This window comes from Chiloscyllium punctatum, chromosome 10 (assembly GCF_047496795.1).
Source record: "Chiloscyllium punctatum isolate Juve2018m chromosome 10, sChiPun1.3, whole genome shotgun sequence".
Taxonomy (NCBI): domain Eukaryota; kingdom Metazoa; phylum Chordata; class Chondrichthyes; order Orectolobiformes; family Hemiscylliidae; genus Chiloscyllium; species Chiloscyllium punctatum.
In genome coordinates this window covers 58,662,466-58,686,107 of record NC_092748.1, presented here as the reverse complement: position 1 = coordinate 58,686,107, position 23,642 = coordinate 58,662,466, and the positions used below count along the sequence as shown (strand labels likewise).

The window sequence follows — 23,642 nt, the reverse complement described above, 5'->3', positions numbered from 1 at the left end:
GCAAATAATCTTAGTATATGTACTTTCAGCTTCTACAGTATTCATATGTTCTGCACCTCTTCAGTATGTACCTGATATCATCCTGACCACATTGGGTATAAAGTAATATTGTATAAACTCATTATGATAAACTCTGACTCATTTAATGGTAATAATTCCAGTTGGTACCATGCACCAGTTATAGTTGTCTTTGTTTAGCAGCAATATTAATTACTCTATAGAACTCATTATAATTTGGTAAGCCTGAACATGTTGAGGGATACAGCAAGACACGTGGTTCCTATTGCGTAATTAATTTCCTTCACCAGACCACTCCATTCCTTTTTGTCATCTTCATATCTAAAGAGAAAGTACAAAATGTATTTTAGTACTTTCAAAAGTTTCATTTTTGTACAACATTAATGTAACATTTAGCCAAGTATTCAAAGTATGTACAAGATCTATAGATATGCAAACATTTAGTTCATTTTGGCTGAAAACAACAAATGCAGGAGATTGCAGCAGGTCAGGCAGCATCCATGGAAAAAGAGCAAGCTAACGTCTCGGGTCTAGATGACTCTTCAGAGCTGAAGTGAAGTGTGGGGTGCTTTCAATCAATGGGCAGTGGTAATAGAAATGGATTACGTTTGGTGTGTAACTTGAACACTTAATTGGGATCTAAGGAATCTTATTGCAACTGGAGAACCTAGATTTGAAACTTCAAAAGCATTGAAAAGTAATTTTAATTAAATTTCAGTTATTTGGAGTTGAGAAACTTTCAACTTGGAAACCCTAAGGCAGGATTCCCAAATTAAAATAAAATGCGAGAAATACTCAGCAGGTCAAGTTGGCCTCCGTCTCAGTCAAGAGAGAGGAACAAGGTGTGAAATTTACACTTGATTTCTCAAACCTGTAGAGCCTGTAAAGAGAAATTATTTACAAATTGAGACTCATGTACAAATATACACTATACTTAAACCATAGTTAGGAATAGTGTAGAGATTTGGATATCCTATAACAGGGTATTGGAAACTTTGAATTCCTGAAGATGGGCTTATGCCTGAAACGTCGATTCTCCTACTACTTGGATGCTGCCTGACCCGCTGCGCTTTTCCAGCAACACATTTTTCAACTCTGATCTCCACCATCTGCAGTCCTCACTTTCTCCTATTGGAACCTTTGATAAGGACTCACCAGAGACAGGAATCTATTGAGGGAATATTGACTAGTTTCATTCAAGGGAATATTGACAACTTTCATTTTTAAAAAAACTATAGGATAGCTTTAATATTGCTCTGATTCAAATCTTGATAATATTGGTTTAGGCTGAGGGTTAAATTTGGAGATTTGAAAACTATAATTCCTGAACAATCTTTCCTAGTAACTGCATTGTTTTCCAAGGTTAGCAGGTACTCCTAGCATTTAGACTTACTTCCACACATCAGCAAATTCCGAGGGAGCAAATTCTTTGTTTTCTAACTGAATCATAGCAAAACCTCCAATGGCGTAAAGTGATCCATCCATATTGACAACGTTTATGGAGCTTCTCTCTTGTGGGAATTCAGGCATTACTTCCCATCTATGACAGTCAAACAAGAATAGCATAATTACATTCCAATTGTAAATAAATAGATATATTCACTTTTTTACAAATGGCTTTTAGCTAGTCTACAAGAACATTGTGAAAAATTTATTTGAACATATTTCTTTTAGGTACATACGAAAATTGCATCTAATGTGTGAATATCTAAAATGATATTTTGCATTTCCTTCAAATACTCTGCCAATAGAAGTGCACAGATTGTAAAGTTTCACCACTGCAACATTTTTAAACATTATTTGTTGGAAATATGTGTTTAATATGTAAGAATTGTTCAGTATTCAGATTGTGTGACAACTTTATCCGCATTATATTAGCAATTTTGATATAAGTCAGGAGTTTGATGGAGTATTCATCACTTACCTGAATGGGTATTGTCCAGCAAGATTCCCTCTAACACCATCATTCAGTAGCAGCCATGTGTGCCATCTACAAGATGCACTGTCAAAATCCAGCACCTTCAAACCCACACTCACTACCATCCAGTAGGCAAGAGCAGCAGATGTATGGGAACACCACCATCTGCAAGTTGTCCTCTTGACTTGGAAATAGTTGCCATTCCTTCACTGCTGCTGGTTCAAATTCCTGGAATTCATTCCCTAGAGGCATTGTGGGTCTACCAACACTAGGTGAACTGTAGCAGTTCAAGAAGGCAGCTCACTACCACCATCTTGAGCAATAGGGATTGAGTAAAAGCATGAATGAATTACATTTTTTCACATGGTTATTTAGCTTTCTGAAATAATATGTACAGATGTATGTTTCACTGAGCTTTTTGTTATGAAGATGTGGGTGTACTTTGAGAGCTGAAAGCAGCAGAACTACCAGATACAGCACCAAGTGTTCTCAATTAAGCAACAATGTAACACTTGCTCGAACAACTCGTTTAGCTTGTTGCCTGGAGACAAAAACAAACTCTCTTTCAGCTGATCAGTTTAAATTTTACCCCCCCAAAATCAAACTCTAATCCAGTTTGAATTAAGTATATTGACAATCTTAAAAGCCAATTACACAATCCGATGCTTTGGGTGTATAAGACCGGGGAAAATTGAACAGTTGAGAGGAGAGCTGACAAGCCCAGCATGTAAACAGACTGGCTGAAAATAGCTTGCTTAAAAGTACCTTCTCGATCAGTAACCTGTAATGCAGAAATTCATAAGAAGAAAAGATGACATCACAGGTTCTTAAAAGAGACAGTGCAAGATAGCAGATGATGACACATCCCTCCCAGTTCGTCTCAATGCCTTCTGTGTTCGCTTTGAGCAGAATTTCGGCAGAGAGGTAACACCTATTCTGACAAGTCCTGGCAAATCTATCCTAGCAGTCACTGCGTCAGAGGTCAGATCAGTTTTCCTTCTTGTGAATCCAAGGAAAGCAATGGGACCAGACCGAGTACAGGCTGTGCACTCAGGGCATGCACAGAACAACTGACAGAGATCTTCTTGAACATCTTCAGACTCTTCCTGCAGCAGGCCACTGCCCCTACCTGTTTCAAGAGATCCAACATCATCTCTGGGCCTAATAAGGCTCATGCAACATGTCTCAATGACTATCGCCTAGTGGCCCTAACCTCTATGGTAATGAAGTGCTTTGAAAGACTGGTCATGGCATAAATCAACTCCAGCCTCCCCACTATTGACCCACTCCAATTTGCCTGTTGGACCAACAGATCCACGTCCGATGCCAATGTATTTGCCCTTCACTCTTCCCTAGAACATCTTGATACCAAGAACAGCTACGTAAGAATCCTATAATTGACTACAGTTTAGCCTTGAACACTGTTATCCCCTCAAGATTGATTACTAACCTTAGTGATCTCGGTCTAAACCCCACTCTCTGCAACTGGATCCTCAGTTTCCTGACCTACAGGGCACAATTAGTGAAGACTGGGGACAATATTTCATCGTCACTAACACAACACTGGTGCCCCCCCCCCCCAAGGGATGCGCACTCAACCCCCTACTGTACTCACTGTATACCCATGACTGTCACCAAATACCAGACTAATGCCATTTGCAAGTTTGCTGATGCCACCACCATAGTCGAATCTCAGATGGTGACAAAACAGACTACTGATGGGAGCTGGCAGACCTGGAAAAATGGTGCACTGAGAACAATCAGCTCTCAATGCCGGCAAAAGAACGCATTATTGACTTTTGGCGGGTTGTTACTCGTGCCCCCTGACACATTAATAACAAAGAGATGGAGCAAGTGGAGAGTGTCAAGCTCCTGGGAGTGATCATCCACAACAAGCTTTCTTGGACTCTTCATGTGGATGCACTGGTTACACAGGCCCAACAATGTCTCTCCTTCCTCAGGCAGTTGAGGAAATTTGGCATGGTGGCGAATACCCTTGCCAACTTTTATGGATGCGCCATCGAGAGCATTCTGTCTGGATGTATCACTACCTGTACCATTCAAGATTGGAGAAGGTTACAGAGAGAAAGAAACCTTATAACCTTTAAAAAAAGTACCTGGATGAACACTTGGAACATCATTCAAGGCTATGGGTCAAGTGCTGGAAAGTGAAACTCGTGTAGGTCCAAAGTAGCTTTGTCAGTGCAAATTTGATGGGTCACAGGGGCTCCTCTATGATTCTATGAGACTTGGAAATTATTGCTTTCAACTGGATTTGGATGACCTTCTACATAAATCACAGACTTAACACTTAGGTGCAGCAAGCAATTAGGAAGGCAAATGTTACATTGGTATTACTACAAAGGGATTGGAATATAATTATAAGGATACATATCATTAATGAAGCCACACTAGATGTACTGTATATAGAGTTTTAGTTTCCTTACATGTAAAAGTGTACTTAGAGGAAATGCAACAGTTTTGCTGGACTAGTTTCTGATCTGGGTGAATAATATAATGAATAGAGATTGAGTAAACTAGGCCTATAGTCCTTTGAGAAAAAGAATCTAACTGAAACATGTAAAATTCTAAAGGGATTTAACATGGTAGATGCTATGAAAATGTTTTCCTGACTGAGTAAACTAGAACTCATGATTTCTATATCTGAATGAGTTAGCCATTTAGGATTGAGATAGGAAATTTCTTACTTGAAGTGTTTGTGAATGCTTGGAATTCTGTATCCAGAGAGCTGTGCGTGTTTAGTCATTGAGTATATTCAAGGTGGAGAAAGTGAGAACTGCAGATGCTGGAGATCAGAGTTATAATCAATTAGGAGAAAGTGAGGACTATACACAACTAGGAGAAAGTGAGGAGCATATTCAAGGTGGTCACTAGATTTTGGGTACTAGGGAAATTAAGGGACAAGGAAATAGTGAGGGAATGTCAAACTGGGGTAGAGGATCAGCAAAGATTTTGTTGAATGGCACAGCCATTGCAATGGGCCAATGCCCAATTCCAACTCCTCTTATGGAGAAACCTAACATTCCATGAATGCAAAATTATACACAACATATAAAATTTTGCAAGGCCAGAAAGGTTATGAATTTTAGCCTGTTGTTAAATCCTACTTCCAACTGTTTCAACAGGGCCCACCTCTTTCAAAGGTCTTTAGAGCAAATGGCAAACAAAAATAAATGCAAGTTCACCAATTCAATTGATTCTGAAAATTTTCCATCTATCAGGCCCTTCCTATTGGAGGAGTGGGGAATCCTTTCAATGCAATTTCTGGATTTCTGTTGATGAAATGTTGCTCGCAATGCCTTGTGGATGCCAGATTTTGAGCTATTACATCTGGTCTGAGTTTATTCTATTTAACATGGTAGTAATGCCATATAACAAATTGGAACATTTCCCTCGTGAGACGATGGAACTTCACCTCCACAAGGTCACTCATACCATTACTGCCATAGAAAGAAGCATCTGAAGGATGACTCATGAAAATATAAGAAAGGTGGATATGAATTTGGCAGATGACAATATATTCAAGACCTTTGGAGAGGAAAGGGAATATGGAAATGGGGTGGTGGTTCACAAAAGCACAGAGGTAAATGGCTATTATTTCTGAAGGGGGTTGGTGACAATTGATTAGTGTCACATCAGAGAAACTGATGAGTGTGAATGAGCAGATCAGTAGGTATAGAAATGTAATGGTGAATAGAAGGCGAGGTATTTAGCCTGCTGATAGAAAGGTAAAGTATAGACTTGTTCATTAATTTATTTCTATGTCCAGAAAATCATAAGAATGTTTTCAGGATTTTTCAGTTGCTGCTTGTGGTGAGCCAAATCTCGCATGGGGACTTACAAAATCAATTCTGCGGTTACTTTCCTTCTTAACCATAAGATGTTGGTAAAGTCAACAAAATAATGCACTGGCACAAGTCTGTAAGTCTTCAGCTCTTACACCACATTAAATTAAGAACTAATATTTCTAGAATAAAGTACCTAATGGTATAAATTATGAACAATAATTACATATATCTCCTTCCTGCCTTAAAAAAATTATCTGAGACAAACTTTTCATTATTATTTCTAGAATCACAACATTCATTTCAGACTTGGAAAAGAATTGAGTTTTTATTATCTAAAACCTGGGTTCAGTCATGTTTTTATCCTTAAGTAGATCTACCAATTTATAAGGTATGTTGCATCAACATTAAAATTTAATCTATGACAAGCAAAAAAAATAAAAATGGCAAAAGCTATTAATACCCCACAGAAGAATCTAAGAAAATTCACCAATGATAACAATAAAGCTTTTTCTACTGTTTGTCACTTCTAGCAAGATTGATAATGAAGTGCATTCCATCTACTATGTAATAGTTCTAATAAAGCTATTCTAACTTTGTGCTCCTGTTTAGCAGTTGGTTTGGGAAAATTGCGATGATTTTTTTAAAATTTAAAGCATTGATTACAAAGGTTTTGTTTTATTTACTCTTGAGTTGTGAGCATCACTGGCATGGTCAGCATTTATTGCCCATCCTTGATTGCCCTTTAAAACTGCAGAAGTGAAACTGACCTTTGAACAACATCTGTCCGTATGGTGTAGCTACATCCGCAGGACTGTTCTGAAGGGATTGGCCCAGCAACAGTGCAGGAATGGCAATTTAGTTCCAAATCAACTTAGTTTACAGCTTAACGAGGGACCCTTGGATGTTCCCATGTATTTGCAGCCCTTGAATTTCTTGGTAGTAGTGGTCACAAAAATGTTGACATCTTGGTGAGATGCTGCAGTGTAGATGCTGCTGTGCATTGGTGATGGAGATAGTAAATGTTTAAAATGCTAAATTGAGTGCCAAGCTAGTGCTTGGTTTGTCTTGGATATAAAATGTTTCTTGAATGGTATTGTAATTATATTCATCCTAGCAAGTGGAGAGCATTTCATCAAATATTCTGTAACACATCTGATTTGTGCTTTACAGATGATGAACAGACATTAGGAAGTTGGGAGATGAGTTAGCTGCCACAAAATTCACAGACTCTGGCCTGCCTTTGTGGTTCCAGCATTTATATGACTGGTTTACTGAAGTTTTTAGATAGTGCTAACCTCCTGGATGTTCATGGTGGATGATTCAAAAATGGTATGTCATTAAACGTCAAGGTGAAATAATTGAAGTCTCTCTTTGGAGACAGTCATTGCCTGGCATTTATGTGACACTGATGTTAGTTACCAACTATCAGCCTATGCCTCAATTTTATCCAGGTCTTCATTTTTAATTATCATATCCAAGATTGTACTGTGAGTTGTGAAGGATTCTTGAATGTTGCAATGGTGGGACTGTAAAACTTTTCTGTAGAAATTGTTAATTATATTGTGAATTTTATTTTTTTAAATAATGACTACTTTTTAATATCAATTATCAACACCATTAGAGGAGAAGTCATGAACTGGTATCAGAGACTAGGATTATGACATAGTGCCTAGGAAGATGTGTTGGGGTCAAATAGAATGAGAATGAAATACAAAGCTTAGCAAACTGAGGAACAGAGAGGAATAAATAGGATCATAAAAACTATTATTCTTGATCTTGTCATGTAATATCACATATGTTTCTGAAAATATTGTAGAATTATTTTGCCTCCACTACACTTCCTGGCAATCAACTTTATGGAGTCATAGAGATGTACAGCATGGAAATAGATCCTTTGGTCCAATTCATCCATGTTGACCAGATGTACAAAATTGACATTATGATCACCGTGTCAAGAAATATTTGGATACCAACTTAAATATTTCTTTCACCAATTTAAAACTCTGCTTCCCTGTCTTTCTCTTATAATTCAAATTAGTATTGCAGATTCCAGCATCTTAATTTTCTTAAGTGCAACAAAATCACATCTCCAGTATCTCCTTGGGAGACTAAAAAGGTCACGTTTTATAATCTGTTTGATTATACTCACTTATTATTCATTATGTCATATGCTTCAGCTGCAGCTGTCAGGCCATCATCAGTGACTCCTCCAACAACCCAGATTTTGTTTTGATGCACAGTAGCTCCAAACATGGCACGTGCTGTCTTCATGGCTCGCAGTTCCCTCCACTCAGATTTTTTAGGATTGTAGACAAACAATTTATTGATGCACTTACTGTGATTAAATTAAAAACGATTAAATAAATCAGTTATACCAGTCTAGAACTAATCCATAATGTAGGAAAGGTGCAAAATACTTACGCATCATCAGTTTTCCCACCAATAACATAGATTAATCCATTATGTGAAATCACAGAGTGGCCATAAATCTTAAATGGGAATGCTTTGGATTCATTCCATTTTAAGTTGCTGAAAAATGCATTAAAATGATTATTTATTGTAATCCATTGCTCATCAGGTAATGTTTACGTGTTTTAAAAATGACATTTTTGTTCATGAATATGCTGAAAATTGCAGAAGGTCATTGCCTCAAATAACAGTGCAAAGATAAATTATCTTAAAAATTTGAAAAACAGTGTAAACAAGCCATTTCATACTCCCATAATACAATGCCTATACAAGTGTCATTTATCACTGATGGATGTTGCTGTCAATTGAAAAGACATTCTACATATCATACAATTGAGCAACGTTGTGTATAAATAAAATCAGAAAGTGTTGAAAATGTTCAGCAGGTCTGGCAGCATCTGTGAAGAGAAAGCATTCATACACTTGCCTGAGTAATGGAAAAATGAAAACTTGGAGCAACTTGTATCTGGCTTTCCCAATATTTGCATTGAAATTAAATAATGTCAAGTTTTTCAACACCAAGTTTGTTGAAACCTCGCCTAAACTCAAAGTTCATGTACTAAGCCCTTTCTTGATGTGCAATAGTCTAATAAACAATGAACATTGGACATAGGAAAGCTAAGCGTCTTGTTCAAAAACTGAATAACCGAGTGGATGATATTGCATTGTCATTATCTGAAGAACTTTCCAATTGTGATTAGAATCATGGACTCATAGAATCCATATTTAATCATGCCTTCTGAATGTCACAAAACATACGAGTTACAATACTTACATTTTCGTAGTCAATTCCCAGAACTAACCCAACCAATACAATTGTAGGTCTGACTATTTAGATGAGCTAATGGAGGGTAAAATAATCCTGTTATGGATGGGACCTATAATCTCAATGACAGACATCCCTTGTATTCTGACTCAGTATGATATACTCACTGCTAATATTAAGTTATAAATGTAATGATACTGAATACCATACTGTACAATATTTTCTATTATTAGTTTTGAAGCATTGTATTAGAAGTTGCTACAAAATAATTCTAACAACATTTTGTTAACATGTAGGTAATCTGGATTCACTTACTTCATGTCATAGCAAAATACTGAATCCAGTGATTGCTCGTTTGGAAGATCCTTGCCGCCAATCACATAAAGAAAGTTTTCTGTTTCTCCCAGCCCGAAGAGGCATCTGGCTGAAGGCAGCGGTGGGAGGCCATTCCATTCACTAGCGATACTGTCAAACTAAAGCGTTGGGAAAGTCCGTTTAGTTATGACTTATTCTCTATTGATTTAATTTATATACAAACGTATTCCAAAATCCGATGAGATTTGATAGGAATTTGAACTGGAGCACACTTAATTCACAAAATGATCATACTTTGCAAATATCTATTTCCAATCAGAAGGGAAGAGAATATATTGAAATGGAACTAGTTGCTTATATATTTTTTAAAAACTTGGAATGATTTTAAAAATACGTGAAATAAATTAACAATTACAATCAAGTTTCCTGAAACAAAGCTAAAGATATCTGATTTCACAATTCGGTAGATTTAGGAATACCTGATAGAAATAGCAGTGATAGGGTTGTTCTTTAACTTCTTCATCCAAGTATAGCCCACCGACAACAAAAACTTGGTTTCGCTTTGTAGCCAAACTAACGTGGTTTTTGGGGATCTGATCACCTACTGCAGCCAGAAAGCATTGATTTAGTTTTGGATCATATGCCACCGCCACTGTGTCACTAATTAACATGATCATCTCCTTGACGAACATGCCATGTCTGGGAATGTCATTCAGAAAACCAGGGAGCAGATCTTCGTCACCTACATCACCGTTAACCAGATCTTCACCACCTTCTCCTTTCTTTGCGTCCTTGTCAGCGCCTTTCTCAGGCTTGGGAAGTTTTCCTCCAAAAGCATCCTTAATCACCTGAACCTTCTTCAGTAGATCTGGATTAGCCTTAATAATGTCATTTTTTTCGACCTGGTCTTTGACATATTTCTCAGTCATGAGGCGAAAACGGATGCAGTCAAAGATTTCTCCGAAACTTTTAGCCCTGGTCTCTTTGTCCTTCCGGACCCACCTTACTACAGCTTCAAATACCGTCTCTTCCTTCTCTACATTTAAAGCGTCATTCGCAATGATGCTGATAAACTCATGCGGAGCAAGTTGCAGAAAGTCTTCATCATTGCAGATTTGTTCAAAACGAGCGGACGCATATTCACGGGCAGCAATAGCAAGCCGAGGACAGTCCAGAAGGAGTCCTAGTCTGAATATGGCCAAACAGTTGCTAACGGATAACTTTTCCTGAAGATAGGTGACACAGAGTGTGAAAACGGAGGGGATCTGAAAGCGACTGGAGGCAGCAAAAACATTTTGCACGTTCTCATCGGTCAGTACTATCTCAGAGGAGTACAGATACTTCAGGATCATATCCACGACACTTTCATCAATATCTTCCAAAACCACCTCACGTTTCTTCTCCTCGTTTACATCAGAAAAGAAATACTCACGGAAGTAAGGGCTGCAAGCTGCCAGGATTAGTCGGTGGCAAGGAAATAATTTACTTCCCACCTTCAGGGAACAGTCCACAAACTTGTTTTCATCCAGCAAATCTTTCAGTCCATCCTGAAGTAGAGTGGTTTGATAAAGCCGAGATTCTTCCCTTGAATCTTTCCGAGGGTCCATGGTGAGGAAACTGTGAAGGCGAAGAGAGCAGGTAGCGTTTGCTGTACTCGGGTCCGCAGTGGCTTGCTGCACTTGAAGAGTTTGTAATGTAACTCCACAGGCTAAATATAGAGAGAGACATCCTACACGTTGGAATTCAGGTTAACCAATGTGCAGCTTGGGTCACATTTTGGCAGCTGCTGCAGACGGAAAGAAACAACTGTGATCGGTTTAGGAGTTTAACAGGATAGGCAATCGCCATCGGGAGCGATTACTAAGGGAATTAAATTTAGTTATTTTTATCATATTGAGACAGCGTCATGGCTAGTGCGTCTCACACATATGAATATCACACATTACGGAATAGACCTTTCCACTAAATTCTCGAAGGGATTCTTCAAATCACAACTCACACCCATTCCGCTCCCGCCATTTAATCACAATGTTCTTTGGATTCTGATTCTGTTTTAAAGAATTCCAATGATCGTTATGAAAATTTGCAAAATAAATTTAATGTTACAGTTAAATTATGACTCCTGCATCACAATCAGTACAACGGTATACAACTGTCATTATTTGCCTATGGAAGGGATATGATTTTGTTTTTATTGCGGATAGAATACATTTCTTGGTCAAATATACTTACATTTCTCAAATATTTCTCAAACAAAAGTTAAATGACGAATTTACATGAAATAGAAACAAAATAATTTGCCAACAGCCTATTTTGGAACTGAGACTCACCTTGGAAATATTTTAAACTTTTACAAATCCCAAGCCACCTAAGAGAACTGTGCATATGGTTACTCTATTTTTCCTCAAGTAACTTTCACACTGGAGACTTTTACAAACAAGGTCAACTGCTGAACAGGTGGTCATCACTTTGGCTCATGTCCATTTTTAGATTTAGCATTTGATCAACTATAAACTGAACATTTGTCTCAACGTGACTCATTTCCTCGCGAACCACATATTTTAGCATCCTTAAAATTTAGTAACCGTATAATAGAACTGTTATGAGAGTAGATATTTTATAATTTAATAGTCAAGGGTATAGTTAGAATATTGTTAATGATGGAAATGAATAATCTATTTAGTACGATTAACTCAGTAGTTCAAAAATGGATTATGTCATCTTTGAATCTTCTCTATTATTGGAAAATATTGCAGATGCTGGAGAAACTCTGCAGGTCTGGTACCATCTGTGGAAAGAAGATCAGACTTAACGTTTTGGGTCCGATGACTTCTTCCGAATCGAGTTTGGAATTAGCCTCGAAACTCTCTTCCTCTCTCCACAGATGCTGCCAGACCTTTTGAATTTCTCCAGCACTTTGGTTTAGATTTTTATTGGTCTGTATGCTGTACTGAATAATGCGCTTCAAAGTTTCATTTTTAAAAATCCAAATCACTGATCATTATTAATCCCCCTTCCGCCAATGGTTCAGTCTCGTCTCTTATTTTCTCTAGACTCCCACAACTCACCCTGATGCATCAGATCGTGTCGGAGAAAGTGAGGACTGCAGATGCTGGAGTACCAGAGTTGAAAAATGTGGTGCTGGAAAAACACAGCAGGCCAGGCAGCATCCGAGGAGCAGGAGAATCGACGTTTTCGGGATTCCTGAAGAAGGCCTTCTGCCCGAAACGTCGATTCTCCTGCTCCTCGGATGCTGCCTGGCCTGCTGTGTTTTTCCAGCACCACATTTTTCAACTCTGAATTTAGAGACCATACCTGCACAGGAAGTAACTCATGGAGGCAGATTGATACTTACACATATAAGGTATAACCTAAAAACTTAATTTTTATGTTGAATTTTTGCTTCTCACAGAGGGTATATCAGTGCTGATGAAAATAGTGTATTTCCAACTTTTCACATCAATGGCACCATTCCATAACCCTAGGTCAAGATTAACATGGGAAGCTTCATATTGAACGTCTCTCTGTTCCATTTCAGTTCTATGCCAGGAAAAGCATTTTGATTGTGATATTTGTGATATTTTGTGATAATTTCCACACCAGTCACTCTAATTGCCTCAGTACATTCCCATTTCAAAACCTTTCAGGATTCAAATGATATTATCACTAGACTATTAATCCAGAAGCTTCATTAGTGTTCTGAAGACCCAGGTTCAAATCCTCTCATGGCAGCGGGTGGAATTTGAATTTTAAAAATGTGGATTTAAGAATCTGATGACTATGAAAGCATTGCTGATTGTCATGAAAAAATAAACCCATCTGACTCACTCATGGCCTTCAAGGAAGAAAATCTACCATCCTGAATGGGCCTCAGCTATGCCTGCCTCTTTGTCGGCCACATCAAACAATCTCTCTTCAGCACCTACTCAGACACCGTACCCCAACTCTTCCACCATTACATCAATGACTGCATCGGTGCAGCGTCCTGCACCTAGGTTGAACTGGAGCAGTTAATCAACTTTGCAATACGGTTGACTTTTCCACAACTTCCATCCCACCCTCAAATTCACTTGGTTCATATCGGACTTCTCCCTCCCCTTTCTCAACCTCACCATTTCCATCTCTGGCGACTGTCTCCAGATGGACATCTACTACAAACCTATAGACTCCCATAATTACCTGGACTACACCCCCCACCCAGCATCCTGCAAGAACTTCATCCCATTCTCCCAATTCCTCCACCTCCGCAGCATCTGCTCAGATGAGGAGACATTCCACTCACAAGCATACCAGGTGTCCACCTGTTTTGAACAACACGCTTTTCTTCCATCAGTTATCCAGACAGCCCTCCACTGCAACATCTCCATTCCCTGTTCCACTATCCCCCAGCACAATAAGAACACAGTCCCCTTGTCCTCACCTACCACCCACTAGTCTCCACATCCAATGCATGATCTTCAAACACTTCCGCCAACTCCAAATAGACCCCACCACCAAGAACATCTTCCCCTCCCCACACCTCTCTGCCTTCTGCAAGGACCGTTGTCTCTTACGGTCCATGGTTCACACCATCCCCGCCACTGAACTCCCAGGTACCTTCTCCTGTAACCAGAAAAGATGGAAAACCTGCCAGTACACCACACCCAAACAGTTCTTCCAGGTGAGACAGAGGTTCACCTGCCTCTCTTCCAACTTAATTAATTGCATCAGGTGCTCCCGATATTGCCTTCTCTACAACTGGGAGACTGAATGTAAACTTAGGGAACAGCTCATCGAGCATTGCAGCTGAGTCTGCAGGGGCCACCGGATCTCCCAGTAACCGCTCATTTCAATTCCCCTAATCACTCCCTTTCCGACATGACCATCCTTGGCCTCCTCCATTGCCAAAACAAACCAAGGTGCCTATTGGAGGAAAAACACCTTATCTTCTGCCTGGATACACTACTGCCTGGAGGACTCAACATTGAGTTTCCAATTTAAAAATACCTCTTTCACACCTCACTGTTACTGCTCCCTGCCACCAACCAGGTCATACCCTCTACCTGTCTTCATCTATCCCCACTTCACCACGCTGCTCCCGTCACCCCCTTTATTCCTGAGGGTGACATCTGAAAAATTGACTTCTACACCTCCTGATGCTGCCTGGCTTGCTGTGTTCTTTCAGCTGCCTGCTTGACTACTTTGGATTCCAGCATCTGCATTTTTTTTTGTCTCTAATCCTCACCTGGCCTGGCCTACATGCAATTCCAGACCCACAATGCAGTTGACTCTGAACTACCCTTTGAAATGACCAATCATGCCATTCATTTCAAGGGACCTGCATTAAATGCTGGCCTGCTCACATTGCATGAGTGAATTTTAAAAATTGCTTTTCCTGCACCATTTAATCTCAAAGGCTACATGAAAAACATATTAATATCAAATCATGAGGTCTGAAGTTCATTTTTAAAAATGGGAAAAGGTCAGCTCTGTTATCCACTAATTCCATGCAATCACGGGCTTTGATGTGCATGTTTTAAGAATGCAATTTAATTGCCATATTGCTAACATTGGAAAGAAAATCCTGGTCCCATATTACTGTAACAGTGCATAGCTTGCATGAACCTTCAGGTAGTGTTTTGTCTTTTCAAAGGAGAATTCTGCCAAAATATATTTGAGATAATGACACATTCTATTTGTTGTGGTTCTGTTCGCCGAGCTGGGAATTTGTCTTGCAAACGTTTCGTCCCCTGTCTAGGTGACATCCTCAGTGCTTGGGAGTCTCCTGTGAAGCGCTTCTGTGCTGTTTTCTCCGGTATTTATAGTGGCCTGTCTCTGCCGCTTCCGGTTGTCAGTTCGAGCTGTCCACTGTAGTGGCCGGTATATTGGGTCCAGGTCGATGTGTTTGTTGATAGAGTCTGTGGATGAGTGCCATGCCTCTAGGAATTCCTAGAGGCATGGCACTCATCCACAGACTCTATCAACAAACACATCGACCTGGACCCAATATACCGGCCACTACAGTGGACAGCTCGAACTGACAACCGGAAGCGGCAGAGACAGGCCACTATAAATACCGGAGAAAACAGCACAGAAGCGCTTCACAGGAGACTCCCAAGCACTGAGGATGTCACCTAGACAGGGGACGAAACATTTGCAAGACAAATTCCCAGCTCAGCGAATAGAACCACAACAACGAGCACCCGAGCTACAAATCTTCTACCAAACTTTGAACACATTCTATTTACACAAAGAACCATTTTTAGCAATACAGATGCAATATCGTAACAGATATGTTAACAGTAGTTATGAACTTAGCATTCTCATAAAAGCCTAGTTACACCTCATCCAATGATGTTTAATATTTCCAAGACTTGATTGGGTGGAAGTTTTCTTCAATTCACTGATTGCTTAGGTTTTGCACTCTAAGGGGAGAGGGGTGAGGGTATTGTGGGAAACAACACACACTCTAGAAAAACACAGACCACTTCTGAATTTCTGCATTATTCTGTGCATGTCCAGGCTCCCACAGTTGCTGTAAGATTTTCTGGAGTAATGATGGGAAATGCATACAGTTTAAACAAGACTACCATTACAAAATCTAAGCCAATAAAAGGACTGAGTAGCACATTAGTCCCTTGATAGAGGTTACTAGACCATCATGTAGTAACAGAGTGAAATAGCTCTGCATGTTTTAAACTCAAATTTCTTTTGTTAATGTTCAGAATACAAATTTATAATTCAAATAATCAGACTTTTTAAAAAAAAAGGCCTTGTGTTGATCTGTGCATTATTGCCTGAATCAGATAGGGATTTCCTTCAATTACTACTCCATTCCCACTAAAACCTTTGGGCAGAGGAATTTTGTATTAACCAGGGTTCTTCCTCATTAGCTAAAATTTAAAACAGCAGGCACTGTAGTGTTGGCCTTAAAAAAATGGTTAAGGGTTTATTGCACACGTGTAGGGTTTTGGTTTGCAATCAGTAGGGTTTTGGTTTGAATCACTCCCAGATCCCTAGTTCTAACACTAGACTTATTTAGGGAATGTGAAATGAAGAAGGCAGTGGACAGGTGTTTCAGGGCAAAAGAATCTCTGTGTTTATTTAAATACAAAAAGCTAAATTTAATACAAGAAATCAAAAGCAAATACAATAGTGAAATTAACACAACTATACAGAGGACAGTAATTAAATATACTATTAAATTAAACAGATTTTAAAATGCTACTAGAAGCTAAACTGTAGTTTAATCACACTTCAATCAGAATTCCCAACTCTGGGGTTACTGTACTGTCTCCACCCACTTTACTCTCCCAGCTAACTCGGTTGGAAACTTTGGGGTCTGAAGAATTTAAGCTCACCATCAGGGAGAACACTTGATTTTGAAGTACAGCTGGCTGTTCCTGCTTCCTGTACCTGGTGCCTCAATGAAAACTTCAGACAGTGTAGGCCTTCAGCCTGGGTTGAGTCTGCTGATGCGGTAGGGCACATATTGGACTTATTAGGTGAGTACAAAACAACCTCGGTTACCTGAACATCAATTATCCGAATTTCGGATTATCCAAACAAGATCTCAGGGTCCCGTAAAAATTTTACTAAATTTAAATAAAAGCACAGCGAGAGCAGGCAGCCTGGGCTAGTGGTGGGAGCAGGAACAGGATTGGAACTGGACCCTGTTCCTGCTGTTGTCACTGCCAGGGGAACCATGTTCCTGCTATTGCCACTGCCACAAGGACCCTCTTCCTGTTATTGTCGCAGCCACAGGGACCCTGTTCCTGCTATTGCCGCAGCCACAAGGACCCTCTTCCTGTTATTGCCGCAGCCACAGGGACCCTGTTCCTGCTATTGCCGCAGCCACAAGGACCCTCTTCCTGTTATTGCCACTGCCACAGGGACCCTGTTCCTGCTATTGCCGCAGCCACAAGGACCCTCTTCCTGTTATTGCCACTGTCACGGGAACCCTGATCAGTCATATGAATAAATCATTATCTGAGAAAAATATTCCTCGCCAATCTCGTTCAGATAATCGAGGGTCTTCTTACTTCCTGTTGGGTTTTGCGAGCCTGATTTCACCTCAGTAAATGTCTGAGGCCTTATGGTCTTGGTCGCGTTAGTGGTTTTCGGAGGTTGTCAGTTCTCAGGTCCACTGGTTGTGGTCAGTCATCACTGATTACCCTGGCTCAGAACAGGCCTTTGTCGGTAGGTTTTGGATTGCCATAGGGATCCCTCTTCTTAAGATAGCTGTGTTGATAGTTCTCCATAAGATCATAACACATAGGAGCAGAAATTAGGCCATTTAGCCCATTAAGTCTGCTCTGCCATTCAATCATGGCTGATAAGTTTCTTAACCCTATTCTCCTGCTTTCTGCCCATAACCCGTGCTCCCCTTGACAAGCAAGAACTTACCTATCGCTTAAATACACTCAATGACCTGTCCTCCACAGCTTTCTGTGGCAATGAATTTACTACTCTCTGGCTGAACAAGTTTCTTCTTATCTCTGGAGCATCGGAGGCTGAGGGGTGACCTTATAGAGGTTTACAAAATTATGAGGGGCATGGATAGGATAAATAGACAAAGTCTTTTCCCTGGGATTGGGGAGTCCAGAACCAGAGGGCATAGGTTTAGGGTGAGAGGGGAAAGATATAAAAGAGAATTTTTCATGCAGAGGGTGGTACCTGTATGGAATGACTTGCCAGATGATGTGGTGGAGGCTGGTACAATTGCAACATTTAAGAGGCATTTGGATGGGTATATGAATAGGAAAGGTTTGGAGGGATATGGGCCTGGTGCTGGCAGGTTGGACTAGATTGGGTTGGGATATCTGGTTGGCATGGACAGGTTGGACCGAAGGGTTTGTTTCCATGCTGTACAGCTCTATGACTATGACTCTGTTCTAAAAGGTCATCCTTTCACTCCAAGGCTGACCCCTCAACTCAAAGTCTCTCTTACCAATGGAAACATTTTCCCAACATCGACTCTGTGAAAGCCATTCAGCATTCTGTAAATTTCAATTAGATACCCACTCCAGCTACCCCCCACCCTTCTAAATTCCATTGGGTATAGACCCAGAGTCCTCAAATGTTCCTCATATGTTAAGCTTTTCATTCCTGGGACCATTCTCATGAACCTCCTCAGAACATACTCCAGGGCCAGTACATCTTTCCGAGGGGTCCAAAACTGCACACAATACTCCAAATGTGGTCTGAGGAGAGTCTTTTAAAGCCTCAGAAATACATCCCTGCTTTTATATTCAAGTCCTCTCAAAATAAATGCCACACTGCATTTGCCTTCCTAACTACTGATTCAACATGTACGTTTTCCTTGAGAGAATCCTGGACTAGAACTCCCAAGTCTCTTTGTACTTCAAACTTCTGCATTTTCTCCCCCTTTAGAAAACAGTCCATGCTTCCAATCTTCCTACCAAAGTACATGGCTTTACACTTTCTCATATATTACTCCATCTGCCACCATTTTGCCTATTTTCCTAAGCTGTCTGAATCCTCCTGCAGCCTCCTCACCTCCTCAGTACTACCTGTCCCTCTAGCTTTCTTTGTATAATCTGCAAACTTAGCCAGAATGCCCTCAGTTCCTTCATCTGGATCCTTAATGTATAAAGAGAAAAAAATTGTTTGGTTTTATTTTTCAGCAGCAATGATTACTGGAAGTTGTATCTCATAGTCACTGTGTGATAACTTAAAACAACACAAAAGTAAACTTGAAGTTCAACCCATCACTTCCCAAAGTCCTTGAAGAGTGAAGCCGTCTTTCAATTTTTCAATTGCAATCCCCAGTTCCTCTGAATAAACTGGCTCACGGTCCTGTTGCTAACAAAAGTAATAAATTTAGTTTCACAAAATGTAACAAGAGCAATAGCGAAAGATATATTCAGAATATGCAACTGGCTGATCAGAAGTTAGGTATACCTTATTAGTATCTGCGAAGTAAGCCTGAAAAAGAAAATCAAAAATAAATTCACACCAGAAAGGTTTATTATAATGAAATGAAAAATAATCTGCAATTATGATGTTTTATCCTGAAAAAAATGTGTTAAACAACAACTCTTGCTTTGTTTTGCTCTGTACAGGTACTGCAAGATCTGCTGAGTTCTTCTATTTTAAGCCTTCTTGCAGGATGACACCAGAATATTTTCACAAAATAAAAGCAACGTAAAGAAACTCAATAGAATAATGCACATTTCAAATTAAAGTAAACCTATTTTAGATTTTTTGCTGAAATTGGTACTTCTGTACACACGATTGGCCGAACTACCTGTTACTTATATATTTAAAATACTGATTATGAAACAAATTCGGGCAATAAATTAGTAAAGATCACACATCTGGACGCACACGGAACATCCATTATTTTAAATGTGAAATGAAGGAAATCATTATGACAGATAATAAATATTTATTGTTTTGTGAGCCTGCACTGACTTGTTTGCAAAAGTGATTTTAATACAGATATCATATCACACTTTTTATGGGATTACAAACTGAAATACGCTTTACTGTAGCAAAAGAGATTTTTTAATCAATACTATCTAGTATAATCTCCATTTAATACTTGTCCTTTCAATGAAAATAGATTCTTTTTCCAAAAATACAAATTTTAAATTGAATAAAATAATTTTTCACAAGCTCTCTGGACTTCTTCACTTATTGATTGCATTCCTTTTTCAATTAACACTTACCACAAAAGCATCAGTCTGTTCTTCGGGTTCAATTTCAACATCATCTTGAACTTGCTCAACAGTCAGGTCCTCAAGCGGCTGAGGCTGTAACAAAACCGTTGATACAGTATATTCAGATCCATGACTGTACCTGTACTACTTAGCCCTCGAGGGGTAAGTAGTACAGGTACAACTGAGCATTAATAAATCCAACAGAGCATTAATAAAAATAACAATGAGCAGTCACTATGGCAAACACAGCTATGCATTTTATATTATTATTGAGAGTTTACCAAGTATAAGATGAATTCAGCTTAAACTATGTGTCATAATCTGTGCACGGAATGGTCAACAATATGAGACCTGGTATCTGTATTGTATGGTTCTAGTTTGTGCTCAGTAGTGTGCTGATTTTAGGTGTTTCGAATCACCCTTAGATCCCTGATTTTAGACAGTGGACTTATTTAGGGAATGTGAAATGTTGAAGGCAGTGGACAGGTGTTATAGGGTAAAAGAATCTCTGCATTTATTTAGATACAAAAAAACCCAAGAAAATAAAGGTAAATGTAACAAACAGTGAAATCAACACTATGAATTATCCAGAGGACAGTCATTAAATACACTATTAAACACAAACATAACGCTGTTTGAATCCAAAACAATAATTTTAATCACAGAAACTTTAATCAGGCTTCCTAACCTTGGGATTCCCTACACCGTCATCACCCATCTTCCCCTCCACACTACTTAGGTCAAAAACTTCGGGGTCTCAGGAGTTTAAGCTCACTGCAGGGGGAAAGAGCAATTTTGAAGTACTGTTGATTGTTGAGGTTCTTGCTGATGGTTCTCTTGGTTTAGAACAGGCCCGTGACTGGAAGCTCTTGCTTGGATAGTGCTTGGTTGGCTTCCCCAACTCTCGGATGCCCTTTGTTGCAACACTGCCCTTGGTTTGGCTTCTCGATTCAGCTTTTCTGTTCAGCCTCTGTGGTTTTATAAACTGCCTGTTGGGGCTGCAAGGCTGCGGGGAAGCGGTTTCTGCAGAACCTTGTTGTTGAAAAAAGCTCTTCGCCCACGTACGATGAGGGCTAGCAGTTATACAGGATGTAGGGACAATTTATGCAGATGCTGGAATCTGTACTGAAAACAACATATGCTGGTAGAATGCTGTGATCTCCAGCATTTGCTGTTTTCTAACAGTTATACAGACCATGTGGCCTGTTATCTCCTCTTAAATCTGTGATGCTATTGTGTTTCTGGTGTCCCCTTTGAGATCAATTGGCTTCTTGACATGAGGTGGAAGTGCCGGTGTTGGACAAGGTCAAAAATCACATGACACCAAGCTACAGTCCATTGGGTTTATTTGAAAACACTAGCTTCCTGATAGTTAAGAGTATGTGTGATTGTATTTTGATTGAAGTTGAATATCCAGTAACTCTGAGGCTCCATACTGTCTGCACTAGGTAACCCAAGGTTTCAGTCCAGGTGTTAGGTTTGGATTGATTCCACTTTTAGAATGGAGGTATAAATTGGAATTCCAGGCAGAACAATAGTCCCAGACCAAAATCATTCTGGCTGTGTGTGTGTGTTTATTGCAGCCTGAGCTCAGGATTTTGCCCAGTGTTTTTAGATATTAGAAAAGTCCAGGGTGTTGTGCAGTATTTTAGATGATGAGAATTTTTGCTCAATCCTATAATATCTCTACTGCATATTGGGTGTCAGCTCCCTGCTTTACAATGAACTTAGATCCTACAAGATGTCAGTTGCAGACCACAACATAATGCACTTGTGCTTACAGTCTGAACACTTAATTAGTGCTCCACTAATTTACATGGTTTTGTAAATTAGATTTGAGCCATAAAATGATTGATGTGCTGACAGAGTATTCCAAAAAACTGAAGCATTTTTTAGAATAGACACTGGATGGCTGCTTCTCTGCTCAGTTGTCTGAAGGTGTTTTACAGATTTCCATTCAGCTGTTTGGCATTTATTACCCTGTACCATATCACTGATGTGAGAAAAAGTGAAAAGGAAACCTATTGGAACTTAACTGTTAGCTTCCGAAACTGCAAAACAACTGTTCTGTGTGTCTATTTCTCCAGGAACTGGTTACTATGCCATGTTTTCAAAGAAACAGAGGGTATCTTTCTGGGAGTTCCTAGAAATGGCCATGGATTTGCAAACAGCTTTCCAATTAGCACCATGATCATGAAATTCATCTCAATGCAACAGCTCAGTTAGATGTTTCTTCTTAAAAATAATCATGACTTATTAGATCTAAATGATAACATTATAAAGTTATAATGGGCAAGTCGATGGCCTAGTGGTATTAACACTAGATTATTAATCCAGAGACCCAAGTAATGTTCTGGGGACCTAGGTTCGAATCCAGCCAGTCCAGGTGGTGGAATTTGAATTCAATAAAAAGCCTGAATTAAGAGTCTGATGATGACCATGAATCCATTGTCGATTGTCAGGGAAACTCACTACTGTCCTTAGGGAAAGGAAATCTGCCATCCTTACCTGGTCTGGCCTACATGTGACTCCAGACCGACAGCAGTGTGGTTGGAACTTAACTGCCTTCCAGGCAATTAGGGATCAGCAATAAATGTTGGCCTAGCCAGCAACACCCTCAATATAATAAAACATAAATTGTAATTAGTGAATAACAAATAATCACCTTTTCCTCCATTTCATATTGAACTCCAAAGATTGGGCAGGCAGAGTAAACTTTATGCAAGGAATTTATCTCCTTTACTGCTTCTTGAAGTTTTTCCACAGGATCAATTTTAAAACCAAGAACATATCCTCCACTCTAAATATAATGGAAAGGACATCACATGAACAATTCTGGTTTGCCTACATAACTATATCAAAGCATAATTTCCTTGAAATCTATAGTCAAAAATAAAATTACATTCACAAGGGTGGAATTGTATTAGCAGTACAGTATATATTGTAAAACTACAATGGGAAAATAAATGTTTTAAAAGGTTTACCTGCTGTGAACTTTCAATCACAAGTGCAAGCCCAAATTTTGAGTCCCTGATTTTTATTGATCGCTGGAATGAAAGAAAATCAACTTTATGTTATGCATATTTCAGAAGATAGTCAAATAAGAACTCTGCACACTGTGAACATATAGACCTAATATCCCATTGATTATCCAAATGAACAGTGTTATAAATATTACTTAAGATATGGAATATTCTGTAACTAATATAAAAAACAACATATCTTGACATTTTTGTAGCACTGTTATAATTATTAGCTATTTCCATCGATATCAAGTTAAAAATGTATAAAGTCACAAGGGGCACGGATAGAGTAAATAGACAAGACCTTTTCCCTGAGGTGAGGAATCCAAAACTAAAGAGCACGGGTTTAAGGTGAGAGGGGAAAGATTTAACAGGAACCTAATGGGCAACTCTTTAAAGCAGAGGGTGGTGCATGTATGGACTGTGCTGCTAGAGGAAGTGGTGGAGGCTGGTACAATTACAACATTTAAAAGCATCTAGGTGAGTATATGAATAGGAAGGGTTACATAGATGTAGGCCAAATGCTGGCAAATGGGATTAGATTTATTGAAGATATCTGGCTCGCCTGGACAAGTTGGACTAAAGGGTCCGTTTTCGTGCTGTATGATGTCAGGTATAGACAAGACAGATCAATCAAAATCTTTAGAAGAGTATAAAGGT

The 23,642-nt window shown here is 39.3% G+C and overlaps 2 protein-coding genes across 6 annotated transcripts in view; both read right to left on the bottom strand.

Moving 5' to 3' along the window:
* Positions 1-121: 121 nt before the first annotated feature.
* On the bottom strand, positions 122-11,061 carry LOC140482201 (kelch-like protein 41). The gene is made up of 6 exons (XM_072579270.1): positions 9,775-11,061; positions 9,296-9,453; positions 8,167-8,274; positions 7,895-8,080; positions 1,412-1,558; positions 122-339 (listed from the first exon to the last, which is right to left on the bottom strand). Exons 1-6 carry the CDS (start codon positions 10,900-10,902, stop codon positions 228-230), a joined length of 1,839 nt encoding a protein of 612 aa, XP_072435371.1. The 5' UTR covers positions 10,903-11,061; the 3' UTR covers positions 122-227.
* A 5,288-nt stretch (positions 11,062-16,349) lies between these two features.
* Positions 16,350-23,642, bottom strand: part of bbs5 (Bardet-Biedl syndrome 5) — a 35,830-nt gene continuing 28,537 nt past the window's right edge. For 4 of the 5 annotated variants that reach the window (XM_072579260.1, XM_072579263.1, XM_072579258.1 and 1 more), the window contains 5 exons: positions 22,944-23,006; positions 22,625-22,759; positions 19,969-20,052; positions 19,199-19,222; positions 16,350-19,099 (listed from right to left, as the gene is read on the bottom strand). In XM_072579260.1, the coding sequence (XP_072435361.1) occupies positions 18,998-19,099; positions 19,199-19,222; positions 19,969-20,052; positions 22,625-22,759; positions 22,944-23,006 (408 nt within the window). In that variant the 3' untranslated portion in view covers positions 16,350-18,997. The remainder of the gene's footprint in view (positions 19,100-19,198; positions 19,223-19,968; positions 20,053-22,624; positions 22,760-22,943; positions 23,007-23,642) is intronic. The other variant, XM_072579259.1, reaches the window with a different exon arrangement.